The sequence below is a fragment of the Capra hircus genome, chromosome 10 (genome assembly GCF_001704415.2).
Source record: "Capra hircus breed San Clemente chromosome 10, ASM170441v1, whole genome shotgun sequence".
NCBI lineage: Eukaryota > Metazoa > Chordata > Mammalia > Artiodactyla > Bovidae > Capra > Capra hircus.
In genome coordinates, this window is record NC_030817.1 from 86,167,956 (window position 1) to 86,185,467 (window position 17,512).

Here is a 17,512-nt window from a genome sequence, read left to right on the forward strand (position 1 = left end):
ACTAAACCAGAAGTTCCAGGGCTAGAAATGAGTTTGTTCTATGAACAAACAGTACACAAGGATGTTCACTGACTGAAATAGTATTTAGAATATCAATGAACTGAAAACCTAAAAATCCAACAGGAAGGCCTGGTTAAATAAATTTTAAGTTCATACATAGAATTAAATGCTATAAATTTGTTCTTTTAAAAAATCTATACATACCAAAATGAAAAAATGTCTAAGATATACTCAATGAAAATGACAAAATGCAGAATAGTGTAGGAAAGTTAAAAGTCCATTTACATTTTTAAAAGCAGGAGAAAAAATACATATATACACACAGAATAATTCTGGGAAGCTACTCAAAAAACTAGTGAGTATCCTCTGAAGAGTCCAAATGGGAGGCAAAGAGAGATGAAATTTTTTTCTTTTTACTATTTGAATTTTTCTTAACTATCTGAATTTTTCCCCCATGTACAACTTTCACAACTTTAAAAAAAAATGAATTTGACAAAATATCATCTCAACACTGAACAATAAAGACACACACTTCAAGGCAGTTTTTTTCAAACATTTACTGAACACAAACACCATTTTTTCTTTTTACACAGCAATATTGTTAGTTTCAAATTAGCTGGGCTATTAGGACTATCGATTACTACGAAATTAAAAATGATTCTACATGTCAAACTCAAATAGAAAAGGCCATGCAATATACAAATCACTAACAGACCTCCGGTGCAGTCAGCAAGGTTACTATGTTTATTAAAGTCACGTAAATGGTTTGACAAAAGTGCACAACAGGATGACATCACTGGTTTGTTATAAATCACAGTGAATTACTAGAATACAACAACGTAATTCTTCTATGTGGAGGATTGCAGGATGAGGTGAGTGTTATAAAAGATAGGCTCTTTCACCATGTTAAGCCAGTCAGATTTTACTCCTCAGCTATGGACGTCTGAAAAGACCGGTTAGCAAAGCTAAGATTTTTCTCCCTCATCTTTTCTTCTCTACCAATTACTAAGCAACAACAAAAAAGGCCATGCACAAATTCTACAACACCTGATAAAAAACAGATACAAAACCTTGTTCATCACTTGGCAAAGCTTGTTATCTTCGCTCCTTCATTTTTTTGATTAGGCCACTCAACACGTGACTTACCCCTAAATGAAAAGCTGTTAAAAATCTAGCGAGTCTCACCCCTGCACACACATCAAGATACACTCCTCGTAACCATCAAGTTAGTGTTCCTTCCCTACACATTAACACAAACGAACACACCACAAACCTAGGACTAGACATTTACTTTACAGTTTTAAAAATTAATATATCTATCGCCACTATCCACGTATTTATTTCAGATCCCACATTTGGAGAAGATACTGTACTACCCAGCCCATCTGAAGATTTGGGCAAATCTGCCAGCAATGTATGAGAAAGCCCGGCAATGTGCCATACACATTAGGAGCTCTCTACCTTCCAGAGAGGGTATCCAGAGCAGGGCTGTGCATTTTCAGAGCAGGAGTAAACACACAGCTTAAAGTCTTATGGACTAATAACTTTTCATGGAACAAAAGGCAGAGTTTTGTTTTAACCCATTTTAATGTTACAGTACAATCAGTGAGGAAAATGGAATAGTCATCTGTACATTGACACATCTGGCTAGCCTGAAAGGAATACTCAAGGTTTTTACAGAAAATCTACCTTAAAAGCAAGTCCTTTATACTTTTATCCATCTCCTCTCTAGTCCAATCACTGGCTGCTTCTAAAGCCAGCAAAGTAATCCAAGGTCCAGTAACTCACTCCTCACCCTGCCCCTTTCCCCGAGAAAGAACTGTTTCTGCTCGAATAACCCAAAGCAACCTTATTCCTAAAGTAGCTGCCTCAGCTGAGGTGGAGACTAGTGACAGGCTGTTGTTCCCTTGGGATCTAATTTTCAAAAACACTTGCCAAATGCAGAATTGATACTTATGCAGCTGCTGACCCCAAATCACATTTTACTTCAAACAGTGCTAGCAGACCTAAGTTTCTCATAATTACCAAGTTACTAGTCAACTATCAGTATAATGAAATAAAACCCTTCCCAGAAACAAACAAGACCAAAGCTTGCTTTTTCATTGGCTGGTTGAAGTTCACACAGCAAAAAACCTTATGGACTGTGGCCTGTGAGAAAGCAATCCAGGGTAGACGGAAAACAATGTTGTTTCAGAGCTCTTAGGCCAAAAATTTCCCCTTTATCAGTCTAAGGATGGATTTGTTGGCCCATTCCTTGAATTATACAGTTACCTAAATTCAAGAGATCAATTTTACCAATGCTTAAGTGCAAAACCCACCCAGGTTTCACATGGTTTGCCCAGGCATTCATCCACCTGGGTCTCTAATTCAAATTTATATGACAATTATTAAGCAGTAAGTTTTGATTGAATTTGTAATTTATCAAGGAAGATTTATAATCTAAAACACAATTCTACCACCAATAAACACAAAATGACAAAAGTGGCTAAAAAAACAGCAATAGCCCAGAGTTCTCAAAGAAGCTGAGATACAGAACTATCACCTTTCTTACCTATTTATTTCCCTTTAAAAAAAAAGAAACTTAAGTTTGGGAAGGGTTTTGCTAAACACATTTTAAAATAATTCTATCAAAAACAAATTAAAAAAAAAAAACAGGCATGTAGATCACTTGTTTCAAGAATGGTTTTATACAGATGTTTCACAATACATATTTGGATTTGTTTTACAAGACAGAATTAGATCCTTAGCAATATAGTGAACAATGTACTGCTATAGAATAGTTTAAAAAAAAAAATCTCTGTTACCATTAGCAAAATTCATCATCTATCCCACTGTCTTCAAAGTCAACTTTGTCAGCATCTCAATCAGCAGTTTTACTCTCCCCAGCATTCGGTCCCCCCTTCTCAAAACACTGAGTACCATTATATTTTGTTGTCTGAATATGTACAGATAATCATTATTCTCATTTAATAAGTACGTAATACCTAAAATAGTTCTCATCCTGGGTAGCCAAAGGGATGAAATGTTTTATAAAACATGCAACATTATCTGATATTTTAAGTTCTGATGTTTAAAAATCATATGCATTAATAATGGAACCAAGTAAATACCAAGTATCACAGCTATTCCTCAGGCTGTCAAGTAAGCAGGCCTTGAAGTCTGAAAAATACAGGGTCTGATCAGAGCTGCGAAAAAGGTGTGATTCACCCACCTGGAGGATGGGCCTTTTCTCTTTCAGGCCATGAGAGTTGCCAAGAGCAAGGTATACTAGCTCCTTGATTCACACCAGGAAGATCAAGGCCAGTAATTTTCAAATTAGGGATCAAATACCTCCCTTTAGACCATCTTAAAAACCTTTCTTGTAAAATTCCCAGGTCAGGAAAACAGAAGTAGATTACTATGGCAGAATTCACCATCAAAACATTCCTAACTGAAGCAAGGAGACACGCAAAGCATAACTACAGCAACAGTAAAAGTACCCTGCATCCTTGGGGGAATAGGTTTTTAAAGTCCCCCATCCATTCCCTCCCATCCTTCAGAGTATCTCATTTCATGGGGTATCTCTATTTTATTTAAGGCCCTAGGTGCTGATTTTGGCTTGGTCACTCTCTTTTATACTGATCCAGCTGCAACCTTTTTCTTAGACTTCACAAAGCAATATCTATACATAAAATGTTAACTGAAATCTTGTTGTTTAATTTTATATTTGATGTTGCTACACCATTATAATGCTTTTCATTAAAGAAAAAAAGCTGCAGGTCTTCACTTACAGTACCATGCACTATGAGTAGCTAAGGCATTCATTTGGCACTAGAGAAAAAAATACAGATATAGCTAATTTTACTTATCATTTTTAACATTGAAAGAAATAGGTATGTACCCTTGAATTTCTGTGATGCTTAAAGATAATCACAGAATATTCTTTTAGTCTGACAGTCAAAATGTTGCCATTAAAACAAAACCAAAACCATAAAGACCTCTGTAAAACCTGTCGGAATAAGTGACATTTTCTGGTTCCAAAATTTGCTGCCCTCAGAGAAATAACTTTCAAAATGGCAATGAGAATTATTTTCATCATCAAAAACATTGAGTCGATACCACTCTAGTGATTTTTCTACTTCTTATCACAGACTAAATGAAGAAAGTGAAAAAAATATCCCAGTTCCTTTTCACCTGTCATAAAAACCTTAGGGAGGCACAAATAATGCCCTCTGGAAAAGCAGTTTTCAATTTGAAAAGATACCACACAAGAAGAGAGGGAGAAGGGGACAAAAACAGAATGCATAACTGTAATCTGACAACTTGTTTCATAGGACAAAACACAGCAATCATAATTTTTACATGTCTGTGAGCTGAATCAAATGTTGACTGCTGGAATTTAGATTAATAACATCAAAACAGAGATATCTATGCATTTTAGAATCCAAGCCCAAAGGCAAATAGTCCATCAATATTCTCTGAAAAGTTGCTTAAGATTACTATTTTGTATGTATCACGGAGCATAATTCAACAATTTCAATGGATTCAACTTTACAAATTATTAACTATTATTAAGTTAGCACATTTTTCAGATTAATCTGCAGCTATCCTTTTAAAAAATCCTCCCGATGTCATAATGTGTTGTATCATTTCCCATAAATAATGGAAGAGTGGAAACCACCTATCGCAGTTTGGCACGTGCAGAACATCTGGATATTCCATTACTTTTAATGCTTCTTTTAGTTGTTTTCCTTCATGAAATCCTCAAAACTGCTGCAAAGGGGAACACGCTGACACAGGCTTAACAGAAATGCTTTTCTAGGCAATTTTGGTAAAACATTTATCAACTTTAAATCATAAATGTCCCTTGTTATATAAACAAAATATTTTATATTCCTTAAAAAAAAAGAAAAAAAAATAGCTAAGTGACCAATATCCAAACACCTTAAGATTATAGTTACACTAAACAATGTGGCTTTGTTTAAAGTGTATTTGAAATCAATAACCACATGAGACAAGAAGACCAAATACAAAACTAAGGAAGGATACGTAGGGAGGAGGGGTAGTGGAAAGAAAAGTAGAATTTATGAACACATAATTCTATTGTCTGTGATTAAAGTCCTTTACTTTTTAGCACCACATTAAACGATTTTACATATCCAGTCACTTAATGAAATCCAACAAACTCTTCAAGAGTTCTGGGGATCTGGTCTTGGTAGTTAATGTCATTAGCCCGAACTGCCCGGGCAGCCAGGCACTTGAGACTCATCTTCATTTGAGTTTTAAGTAGTATTTCTGATACCCCAGTTGTACTTTTGTCTAGCGGAGTTTTATTCTGTTTATTTGTCATGTCAGTGTGAGCGCCAGCTTCAACTAGACTAATGATGATAGAGTGCAAGGTCAAAAAATCACTGATGGGCCTGTTGTACTGCACGATAATGTGAAGGGCGCTGTTCCCTTCATTGTCCACAGCATTCACCTCAGCACCACAGTCCAGCAGGAGCTTTGTGACAAGCGCGTTTGGAAAGCTGCAAACGTCATTGGTGTGGAAATCATCAACCGGGGTATTTGAGTTGACAGCTAGATGCAGCAGGGTGAAACCTTCACGAGTTCTGGGGTCCAGGTGAATCAGGTTGTAGATCTGCTTGTTAATTTTGCACTGATCTTCTTCACTGCACTGTGTTTTGGTGGAGATGCACACTAAATACAGAAAGGTATAGAGGTTACATTCGTAATTGTCCATAGCACTGTGGACATCAGCATCTGGGATATTTTTCACTCTGTTCATACTCTGTTCTATTTCCAACACACTGCATCTCAAAACACATTCTATGTCTGGGGCCTTCACAGTCTCATTTAAATGTATCATCTGTGAAAAAACTTGGGCAAATCGAAGAAGATCCTTATGGGTATTTCTGTTGCCTTTCTGTCTGAGGTGCAGGGCATGAAGCCACAACTTGATACACTGTTCGAATTCCATGTTATCTGCATAAACAGCTCCCCTGTAAATGATGGGATGGGAAACATCAATGTTGTCGGCACCTAAAATCCGTTCCCGAACTATAAGGCCTTCCATATGAAGAGCATCTCTGTCTTGCCGAATGGATTCCAGTTCCTGAGGATTTCTACATTCAGTTCTATTCCCATAAGCATGGATTGGTGGGAGAACCTCTTTCTCAAGAATGTTATCACCATCTTGAAACCTCTCCAACATAGCTAAATATAAATAGTGATATGTCTTCATGATGTCGTAGTTCTCGCGATCATTTGCAAAGGAGGCACCCAAGAGCTCCAAAGCTTCAATCCGACTTCTCCGGTCACAATCAGCATGAGAGAGCAATAGTTCGACAACATCAGCTTTACAGCTTTCAGCAGCTACTTTTAATGGTGTCATCCCATGGCCGTTCACCACTATAGCAGCACGCCATTTTATCAGCTCCTTCACAATATCTATGTGCCCAGCTTCAGCTGCAAAATGCAATGCTGTGGCTCCACAATGTGCTTTAGCATTCGGATCAGCACGTTGTTCTAAAAGATATCTGACCACGTCAGTGTGTCCCTTATAGGCCGCAATCATTAGGCAAGTGTTGTCATACTTGTTGGCAATGCTGATGTTGGCATTATTTTCGACCAAGTATTTCACAATGTCCAATCTGCCATCAAAGCATGCTGCCCGCAGCGGGGTTGAGTTAGTTACTGTGGTGTGGTTCACGTTGGCTCCATGACTGACTAGAAGCTTAACAACTTCAAAATGTCCCGCTCCTGCTGCACACCAAAGAGCAGTGGCACCATCGATGACATACCTGTTCATGAAAAGAGCAAACAGTTAGAAAATGGGGGTCACCTGCCCTAGCATAAATTTAAAGGATGGAATCATTTACACTGACCCCAAACCTCAGTCTACAGAGCATTAGTTAAACATTAGTTTCGGTGAAAATAAAATCAGGTTATTTAAGTAAAGCACTCAGCATAGTACTTGTACCTAGTATGAGCTCAATAAATGTGAGTGATTATTAGTATTTCCACAGTATAAAAACTTAAAGAAAAAATAAAAAGAGTCACTGATTTCCTACTAGCAGAAGTACATAAATTTCAGAAAACAGAGGAAATGTACAAAGTTTTGTAATTTCTTTACCACCAAGCTGATTCCCTGGCTCTTAAGAGGAGCACAGAACATCCTCCCAACACCCTCAGGTACCACAGTTTCTCTCAGTATATCAGTAAGAAAGCCACCACAATCTCTGTATTAATGTTGTTAGACAGTGCGTCAAGAAAAGTATTTGAGCAGATAATTTTACCTAGGATTATCTAAACTAGTAAGTATGTACATACTCTACTAAAGCAATGAAAATGAAATAATTACTGCTCCTTACAACATGAATGATACAACACAGGTCAAATTATATATCCTATGAAGTAAAAAAAGTACAATCTACTTGGTAAAAAAAAAAATCATAGTTCAACCCCAACTATCAATACTGTCTATCACTTCTGCTGAAAATAAAAGCCATACTTTATAAACATCCAAGCAATTACTTCTTTAGTTTCAAATAATGAAGCAAAATTTCTATAAGTAAAAGCATTCTCAGTAACAGCTACCTATATGGTTATCTATGGGGGAGAGTGTAGGATTGATTCGGAAGGGGCTTAAAGCTACTAGCAATGTCCTATATTTTGAACTGGGTAGTGGCGACATGGGTGGATATTTAGGGGAAAAAAATTTATCAAATTGCATAAGAAAGATCTGTACATTTTACTGTATGGAAAACAGTCCTCAAAATAAATTTGAATACTTCTGAAGTTTCTTTTTAAATTTTCATTTTAAAAATGTCATTTAATTGTTAATTAATTTTTTAAACTAAAGAGTCAATCAAGAGGGGGGTCCCTGGTCATCTAGTGGTAAAGAATGCACCTTGCAATGCAGGGGACACCGGTTAGATCCCACAAGGGATCCAGGAAGATTCCACAAGCTGCAGAGCAACAGAGTCTGCGCGCCACAACTGCTGAGCCTATGCTCTAGAGCCCAAGAGTCGCGACTGCTGAGCCCCGGACCACAGCGACCGAAGCCCGGGAAGCCTACCTGGAGCCCACACTCCCAGCGAGAGAAGCCACTGCAATGAGAGGCCCGCCCACCACAACCAGAGAAAGCCCACTACAGCCACGAAGACCCACCGGAGCCAAAAGAATAAAAATACACAAACAAATCTTAAAGAAGAATGAATCAAGAGAATGAGACATGCATCAGCTGAAATGATTCGGTGGTTGCCGACTGTAGCTTTTGCAGACAATTCAGTTTAATTAAAATTCACTTATTACATCTTTATTGTCATGATTATAATCACAAAATTCAAAAATGTTTTCTTAAAAAAGAAAAAAAGTTTTCTTTCAGTCAAAAAAAAATACAATTTACAAAAGCACCAGAAAATACCAATGTCTAATAGCAAATCTAATGAAAAATGTACAAGACCTCTACTCTATACTGAAAACTATAAACCATTCCTGAGGTAAACCAAAGACTTAAGGAAGTGAAGAAATAATCCATGCTTATTGTTTTGGAGATTCAAGAATGTTAAGATGTCAATTCTCCGCCAAAATAATCTACAGATTCAATGCAATCCAAATCAAAATCCCAGGAGGCATATGTGTGTGTGCATGCATCCACATGTGTGTAGATATTGAAAAGCCAACTCTAAAATACAAAGGAAGGACCCAGAACAACCAAGATAATCTTGAAAGAAAAATAAAGTTGGAGGATAAAATACAGTAAGATGGTGTGTCACTGGCACAAGGATAGATAAATACTAATCAAAAGAAAACAACCAAAAACCCCACCTTACGAATAGATTCACATATACAGGAACACAGATTAATGACCAAAGGTCCACTGAAATTCAGGTATAAAGTATGGTCTTTTTAATAGTGAAGAAGCAGCCACTAGACCTCTGCTTGGAAAGTAAGTAACCTTGACCCTACTCACAAAAATTTCAAAGTGGTAAAGACCTATAATATGTGAAACAAAACAATAAAAGCTTCTTAAAAAAAAAAAAAGACTATCTTTATGACCTTGGGGTTGATGATTTCTCAAACATAATGCAAAAAAAACCATAAAGAAAAAAACTGATTAGACTTCAAAAAATTAAAAAAAATTTTTTTAAAGAAAGTGACCGGCAATCCACTCACTGGAGATATCTACAATCGATTATCTGATAAATCACTAAAAAAGCAAACAACTGCATTTTTTTAAAGAATATGAAAAGACTGAAGAAGTATACTTCAAAAGTATATATTCAAACAACCAATAAACATATGACAGCAAGGAAATGCAAATTAAAACCAGGAGTTACCAATACACATTCACTAGAACAGATGAAATAAATAATACTGACATGACAATACCAAGTACTGGCCAGGATGCGAAGTAACTGAAACCCCTCCTGTTGATGGAAATTTTTAGTGGGAATATAATCTGGTTCAACCACTTTGGTGGTTGACTGCTTGAGAAAGTATTAAACATACACCAACCCTATGAGCCAACAGTCCCACCCCTTGGTATATACTTAAGAGAAATGAACGCAAATTCCACCAGAAGACATATACAAACATGTTCATACCAACGCAATTTATAATAGTCAAATACTAAAAACAACCAAAATACCTGTCAACAGGATAAATAAACTGCCATACATTCATATAATGTAATATTATAAGACATTTTAAAAATACTTATACATGCAACTCAGTGGGTGACTCTCATAGATACTGTCTTAAACAAAAAGAAGCCAGACAGAAAAAAAAGAGTACACTGTATGACTCCATTTATAGGAAGTTCAAGTCTAGGCAGAACTAATCTACAGAGATAGAAGTCAGAATAATCATTGCTTCTGGGAGGGGAAGGGAGAGGAAATGACTGAGAAAGGGCACAAGGGAAACTTTTAAAGTGACATCAATGTTCTGCCTATTGATCTAGAAAGTGATTACATGGATGTAAGCAAATTAAAGTTTTATAACATTTATACACTTAAGATTTATGCACCTTACTTGATATTATACCTTAACTAAAAATAGATATAATTTAAAAACAAAAGAGGCACAAGTCAATTTAAAGAAAGAGTTTGAACACAGAGTTAATAATGTCAATGTGTCAGGCACTGTACTAAGCAATAGAGCACATTTAATTCTCATTATAACCTTCTCCCAATAATCCTATAAGGTAGATAACCATTATTAAGCCCATTTTAAAGACATATAACTAAAAGGCTTATATGAGATTAAAAACACAAAAATCTTTGGAAACTATCAGTTCAGTTCAGTTGCTCAGTCGTGTCCAACTATATAATGCATCAAATGTGAGGAAAAAGTACATGTCATTGTTCAAACATGTTTCCATTTAAAAAGCTTTTTTCCCCCAATCTGCTTATTAATGTAATCTACCCAAAAAATTGATACATAGTTAAAATAGTTATATTTACATAGTTACAAAAGTTTCCTTGCACTTCTTAAATATAAAAAATTGTTACATGCCAGGAATAGGAACCAAAACTAAATAAAACTCAAGAACTGTCGTACTAAAATAAGCATTCACATGTATTCTTTTGCAATAACCATATAAGATAAATAGGACCCCCATTTTAAAATGGAAAAAAAAAAGTGATTTAAAATTTTTTTCTGGCCTCAAATTCCTCACTACTAATGACATAAGGGAGAAGGAAATGGCAACCCACTCCAGTACTCTTGCCTGGAAAATTCCATGGATGGAGGAGCCTGGTAGGCTACCATACATGAGGTCGCAAAGAGTCGGACACGACTTCACTTTCTTTCTTTCTTTCTATAGTTCCTTTTGGAGAAGGAAATGGCAACCCAGTCCAGTGTTCTTGCCTGGTAGGCTACAGTCTATAGGGTAGCAAAGCGTCAGATACAACTAAGCAACACACATACACACACTCACACACACACACTCACACTCTGACATAGGATTAAAAGTTAAATTACAAGTATATACTTCACTTGGGCTTCCCAGGTGGTTCAGTGGTAAAGAATCTGCCTGCAATGCGGAAGACGCAGTTTCCATCCTTGGGTCAGGAAGATCCCCTGGAGAAGGAAATGGCAAGCCACTCCACTATTCTTGCCTGGGAAATCCCATGAACAGAGGAGCCTGGTGGGCTTCAGCTCATGGAGTCGCGAAAGAGGTGAACATGACTTAGCAACTAAACAACAACGTCACTTGGTTTTTATAATCATTTAATACTTTTTTCCAATGTAATCTATTAATTTCCATTTTCCCTACAGTGATATGACAGAGCCTAGAAAAAGTTTCAATTATCTATTTTTATTGAGGCAATAAAAATTTTGAAATACTTAATGACAAAAATATTCACTGCAGAATGTCCTTCAGGAACATTACCCTTAGTAATTTTTAAATTTCTACACCTTAATCAGCATTAAAAAGATTAAAGGGACTAATAATCCTAATACTCATGACTTTTTTGTCCATAAAATACAGCTAAAGTTATAGCTGCATACTGCCTCAAAACAAAATACCAAAAATATTTACTTTCTATAAGTATTTCTAGAAAGTAAATAAAAATATAATCAAATGCAATATTTACTTAATGAGTATGGGAGAAGCACTATAAAACACTGATCTTTCTGGTCTAAAATTACAAATTTTAGGGGGTCCCTCACAGCTCAGTCGGTAAAGAATCTGCCTACAATGCAGGAGACCCAGGTTCGATTCCTGGGTGGGGATGATCCCCTGGAGAAGGAAATGGCAACCCACTCCAGTATTCTTGCCTGGAGAATCCCATGGACAGAGGAGCCTGGCAGGCTATGGTCTATGGGGTCTCAACCGTCAGACACGACTAAGTGACTAAGCACACACACACACACACACACGTATTTCATCTGAAAAATCAAGCAACATTAATCTGGCATTCGCCTTTTAAAATAAAATGTATAAAAATAACATTTCTGATCACAAACCTAAACTCATCTATTGTCTGGTTCAAGCATTTGAACTGAAAATAAAAATTCATTCAGTGTAAATGATCAACACTTTATTTTAACCAAAGTCCTAAAATCATTTATTAGATCATATGTACTTCCTTGAAATATACACTGGAAATGACTTTCTAAATGAAGTCAAGTGACACTGTGCCCCTACGCCTTTCCTCTATCTGGACATTTAAGGATTTGTACTAGCACTGATTTTAAAAGAGCACTCGACAAAATTCCCAGAGGTCCTGTTCTCCTTCCTATCCATGTCAGCAAACTTCTTCTAGGACAAGAGTTCCCCACAAACTCTGGCATTGCGCAGTCAGGCCCTCAGAACACAAACCAGCACAATATTCCAAGATCACGTGACGCCTCTCCTTTGTTCTGGTCCATTTTTGTAACACTCTTAACAGCGTCCCATTCTACAACTAAAGGTTCTTCTTTCATTTCTATTCATGTAACTTTTCTTCTTATCCCCTCATCTATGTCAACTTTAATCTTAACAGAGTAAGCCATAAGTAAAATAATCTCAAATGTTACTCCTAAAAATTAGTACAAGGACTCAAATACCAGGCTTAACCTAGGTGGGTGGCTCTTTCTCCCTTGAGGCTCTATTATGAATTCACTTTAGTTTTCAAGGTTTTATAGATGTTTTTAGGCAGATTATAGACTTTTTAAAAGAAGTTATTGTAATATCTGTGCATGTCTCTCTCACACACACACAAAGGATTGTATCAAACCCATTATCATACAGGTGCTGTTGCTTAAGACGAAGCTAAGAAGTGAGGTTTTTTTTTTTTTTTTTAATATTAGGAAAACAACAGGATAAGTGATGAACAATCTGGCAAACAACTGTGAAGATGATACATAAATTACTAAAAATTAGGAAACACTAAGCTAAAGCCCACAGAGAACCTGTCTGTCCCTATCTGGCCATGGGTCTCAAGTGAAGGTTTGGCTAAGTACCTCTCAAAAACCAGTCCCTGAGGGGTGAGTGAGCTTCATATTAACACCTCATTCAGACTAATATTTTCACAATGTCTGGAGTGAGTGTAAAGTGAAATCATGACATTTGCAAATAACACTTTCTTCCTCTACTTCTGAAATGCCTAAATGACTGGAACAAACTGCAAAATAATCTCAGAATGGTGTGAGTCGGCAGAAAGGTGGCAGAAAGAATATCAATTCTTCTGTTAATTAGTTTGTAAGCTCCTCAAAAGTAGAAACTTTGTATTTTTTTCTGTATCTTCCACAGTATGTGTGGGGCACAGTGCCAGGCCGATCACAGTCATTTAGTAAGTTTTAAAAAACTAAGCTACCTTGACAGAGCAGCTAATGAATCCATAATTGTAATAATACATAAACAAAAAAAGACAGATTGAAGAAGGCTCAGACAAAATGTCGAATGACAGAAATGTTTGCAATTCCAGTCTCACCAGTCTCTTGATATTTTACATGACAATCACCAAAATCTGGCCTCCACCTCAATCCAGTCTCCCACAATCTCTTTCTTAATTTCCCAGGCTTGAACCCCTCCCTGCAGCAGCACTGAAACACTTATTGCGAGTGCACCATGTTGCTGCTCCCCTTCTTTACTTTCTTTCTATCCTTTAAGACTGAGCTCAGACATCACCTCAGCTGTGAAAACTTCCCTGCTTCTCCCAGGCAAACCTGAGCACTTCCTCTTCCTGCATGCCCTCAGTAGTCCAAAAGATTCCTGTAACCCTAAATGGCATGGCAGCTATTACTCATTTTCGCCAATCTTTCCCCTCCCCACTGCACCTTAATCCCTCCCACCCAGGGCCACCTGACTGTCTTCCTGGGAACCGTATGTTACTCATCTCTGCATACCCAATCCCTACTATAGAGCCTGGCACACAGTAGGTGTTCAAAATATGTTTGCTTACTAAACTTAATTTCACTGGTCAGTGCAAAATATGGGGCAAGATAAGCCACTATGAAGGCTCAATGCTACATTCCCTATCATTTCAGGTTCTCTTAATTGCCACCTCAAAATACGTCTCTCTTTGACAGTTAAGAAAGATAAGCAAAGCTTTTTCAAATGCTTTAGAAAAAACTATTTTTTCTTGCCACTATTCTCTCCTCATCAAAACAGGCCTCAGCAATCTCCTTAGCAGCAGTGGATCCAGCAGCTGTTACTGCAGAGATTCATAGCTCAGTGGATGCTTGTGCTTATACAACTGGAATGGTGCTCGAAGTTCAGAGGTCATTCTACTTCACTCCTCCTCTGTGTATAGGAAAGGCTGTGGGAATGCAGAGAGTTACAAAAAGGACACAGAAGCCAGTAAAGGAAAACAAACAAGAATCAGGTTGCCATCTGTGGTTAATATGATAAAGACCAACTCCTTAATGTCTACAGAGGTGGTACTAGACATTAACCACCACTCATGGGCTATCATTTCAGTAAAATGTAATACTCTGAAATATTTCCCTCTAATCTGAAACAGAAGAAAAAGCTCTTCTTGTTTCAACTTAAAAAAAAAAAAAATCAATCAAAATTCAACAATGCCCTAGTCAACTCAAAGAATTGTTTTTTTCAATCAAGTTTTATCCAAGCAGTATTCAATTATCAAAACTAAAGATACATATCTTTACACTTGGATCACATCTATCTCAAAAGAAGAAAACGCTAGAAGAGCTTACCTACCGGCACAAGTCAACAAAAACAAATGCAATCAATGAAGCAAAATCTTCATGAAGCTGTAATCTGTAAAACAGGTTATAACCATCCACACAGAAAAGAAAATGTCAAACCTGACAATTCTGCATTCAACAATATGACACCTCAAAATATGTACAATTCAACCTAAATGGCAAATTTTAACTATGACAATATGCATTTTTGAACTCCCCACGTGGAATAACAGCAAATTATCAAGCTTCCCCAGATGATGGGATAACAGTAATTTTAAATGGCATCATCTTCTCCCACACGAGGTCCTATGCCATTTTCGCAGCCAACATGTCTCTTTCCCAGCAACGTGTAAGTCAGAATCGTGTCTGGGGATGTCTGGCTGCATGACAATCCCGCAAGAGGCTGAAGCTGCTGCTGGTTCTAGGGGTTTCTTTTGACATTAAGGTCCCATAACCCACTAAAGGCTTTATCAGACACTCAAAGAGCTAAAATTGGGCGGTCAAATAATTCATCGGAGGTTTCCAATGTTAATTGCTGACCTTGTTAATTTCTGATTTCGGTTACAAGTCCAGTCCTGACACAGGGAAAACCTGAAACGCCGCTCCGTCCTCCATACTGCTTGTTCATACACTATCTAGAGAAGCATTGGTTTTTGCCTGCGTGCTCAGTCGTGTCCGACTATTTGCGACCCCATTCACTGAAGCCCGCCAGGCTCCTCTGTCTATGGGATTTCCCAAGCAAGAATACTGGAGAATACCTATTAGATATTAAGACAGAGGGTGTGGCTATTTACCTATAGAGGGAATAAGGGGTAGAGGCGATAAGGAATGGAGCATCCGCCCTAGAAGATGAAGTGGTTATTAATGCGGCAGGTCAGGAGATACAAAAACGGGAGAAGTGATACCTCCATGAAGTGAAAGAGTGGGACGGGAAGATCCATGAGGTGACAGGTTCGCACGCGTTAGAGGAGGCAGGAGCTGGGATGTACCTACCCGTCGAAGCGGACGGTGCCAGTCTGCTGAGTCTGCACCCGGTAATGTTCTAAAAGCAAGCGCACCACCTTAGCGTGCCCATTGCGAGCTGCGATGATGAGGGGCGTGGAGCGCTGCCCTCCCTGCTGGCTAACATAGCCAAGCAAATAGCGGATGTCGCTTTCAGACCGGTTGAGAAGCAAGGCGGCCAGAGTCAGAACCTTGCCCTCGCTGGCCGCCTTGTATACATAGCCAGCCAGGCCCTCCATGGCCGCCGCCAACTCCAACACCCGTTTGGTCGCCACTGCTGCTGCTGCCTTGCGCCCCCGGAGGCCGCGTTCGCCAGCGCTTGAAAACTGGGCCCTCACAGCCCATTCAACAGGGCGCCGCCGCCGCCGCCGCCGCCGCCGCCGCCGCGCCCAGGCAGCAGCGCGGCCCGGGGAGGGCTGAGACGCAGAGGTGGCCGAATGCCGCGGGGGGCAGGTCTGCGATCCAGCCCGGGCAGGGAGGAGGGCGGTCAGGGCCGCCCCCAAGGCCCCAGGCGCCGGCCCTGGGCCGAGAGGATCTCCATGGCGGCCGCCGCCCCGGGCCTCAGGCCGGACCCCTCCTTCCTGCGGGCTGCGACAGGCGCGTGCCCGAGCTACGGGTCGCCGGTGAAATCCCAACAGGGCCGCGCGCGCCCCGGAGCGCGAAGGACGGCCGCGTCTCACCCGACCCGGCCCGGCAGGCCTAAGGCCTGAAACTGCCTCGTCCTCCCGCCTCCGCCCTCCGCCCTCCCCAGGAAACCCGCAGGCCCTAGCCCACTGGAGCTCAGAAACGCCAGACGCAGTCGAAGGTTTCAGAGGTCCACGCCTGGGAAGGCCCTCGGAGCGAGGGGGAACGCTGCGGCGCCAGCAGCCCCTTGGCTCCGGACAGGGAGGAAGGCGGGCCTCTGCAGACTGGGCCGAGAGGGGGAGGGTGCGACCAGGGGACGGTTAAGTGGGGTGTGTCTTCCAAAGCCTACCGGCTGGCAAACAAGACCCAATGAAGAAAGGTTCTGCTACGCGAAGGCGGCCCGTACCCAGTTCGGCCCTGATGTCCGCATTGCCCTTGCTGCTCGGAGCTTCCAAATCGTCCCCATTAGGCCCTACGGGTCCCTAGCCTGGGAGTGGTACAGAGTGAGACCACTGAACCGTCACTACTGGGGGGTGAGGGGGCGCGACTCCGGGGCCCTTCCCCTTTTTGCCATAGACCTTATGGGACCCTTCACCCGACTGGGGCCCGGGGAGGCGAGTACGCGGACCTGGCAGGGTCCACTTTGAGACCAGGGCTGTGTCTCTGAGTCCTACAAGTAAGGGAGGACTTCGGGTGTCGGCACGAGGCTTTGAGAAGGGACTGGAAGTCCGGCCTGTCCTCCCTGGAGAGGAGGATGAAGTGTGTGAGCAGGGAACAAAAAAGGGCTCACCCTGGGAAGGAAGGCAAGGGCTGAGTTCCCACAGACCAGGACTCTAATCCTGAGCCTGATGGAGCCTTCCATCAGGAGAAACCTCAGGGAGTTTTCTCCCATATCTCACAAGATTGTTAGGATTTGAAAAGAGCATTCATCCAACGAATTTTAGAGGTCTGCTGTGTGCCAGGCTCTGCTTGGCTCTAGGGATTCCGTGATAGACCAGATGAACACAGTGCCTCTTCAGGGATTTTGTTGTTGTGGAGAAAACAGACAATAAAATAAACAAATAATAGGCAAGACGGGTTGAGTTTATATCACTATGATTTTGCTGTGAAGCAAGTAAAATAGAGTGATGGTGGGGTGCTGCTAATTCACTGCGTGTGGTCGGATAGGACCTCCATGACAGGTAAGGAGAAAGGGGGTATTTTAGGCAGAGGGAAAGCTAGTGCAAAAGCCAGGAGAGGGAACAGTCTTGGTGAGTTCAGA

General features: G+C 40.0%; 1 protein-coding gene across 1 annotated transcript; it reads right to left on the reverse strand.

Moving 5' to 3' along the window:
- Positions 543-16,556, reverse strand: FEM1B (fem-1 homolog B). The gene is made up of 2 exons (XM_005685313.3): positions 15,619-16,556; positions 543-6,782 (listed from the first exon to the last, which is right to left on the reverse strand). The coding sequence occupies exons 1-2, from the start codon at positions 15,864-15,866 to the stop codon at positions 5,147-5,149; spliced, it is 1,884 nt and encodes a 627-aa protein (XP_005685370.2). The 5' UTR covers positions 15,867-16,556; the 3' UTR covers positions 543-5,146.

Bases quoted from the DNA above. Each gene is read 5' to 3' on its own strand.
- FEM1B (XM_005685313.3), bottom strand. From the start codon at position 15,866: ATGGAGGGCCTGGCTGGCTATGTATACAAGGCGGCCAGCGAGGGCAAG. The intron at 6,783-15,618 runs GTAGGTACATCC...TTTCATGAACAG, and splicing joins GGCACCGTCCGCTTCGACGG to GTATGTCATCGATGGTGCCA.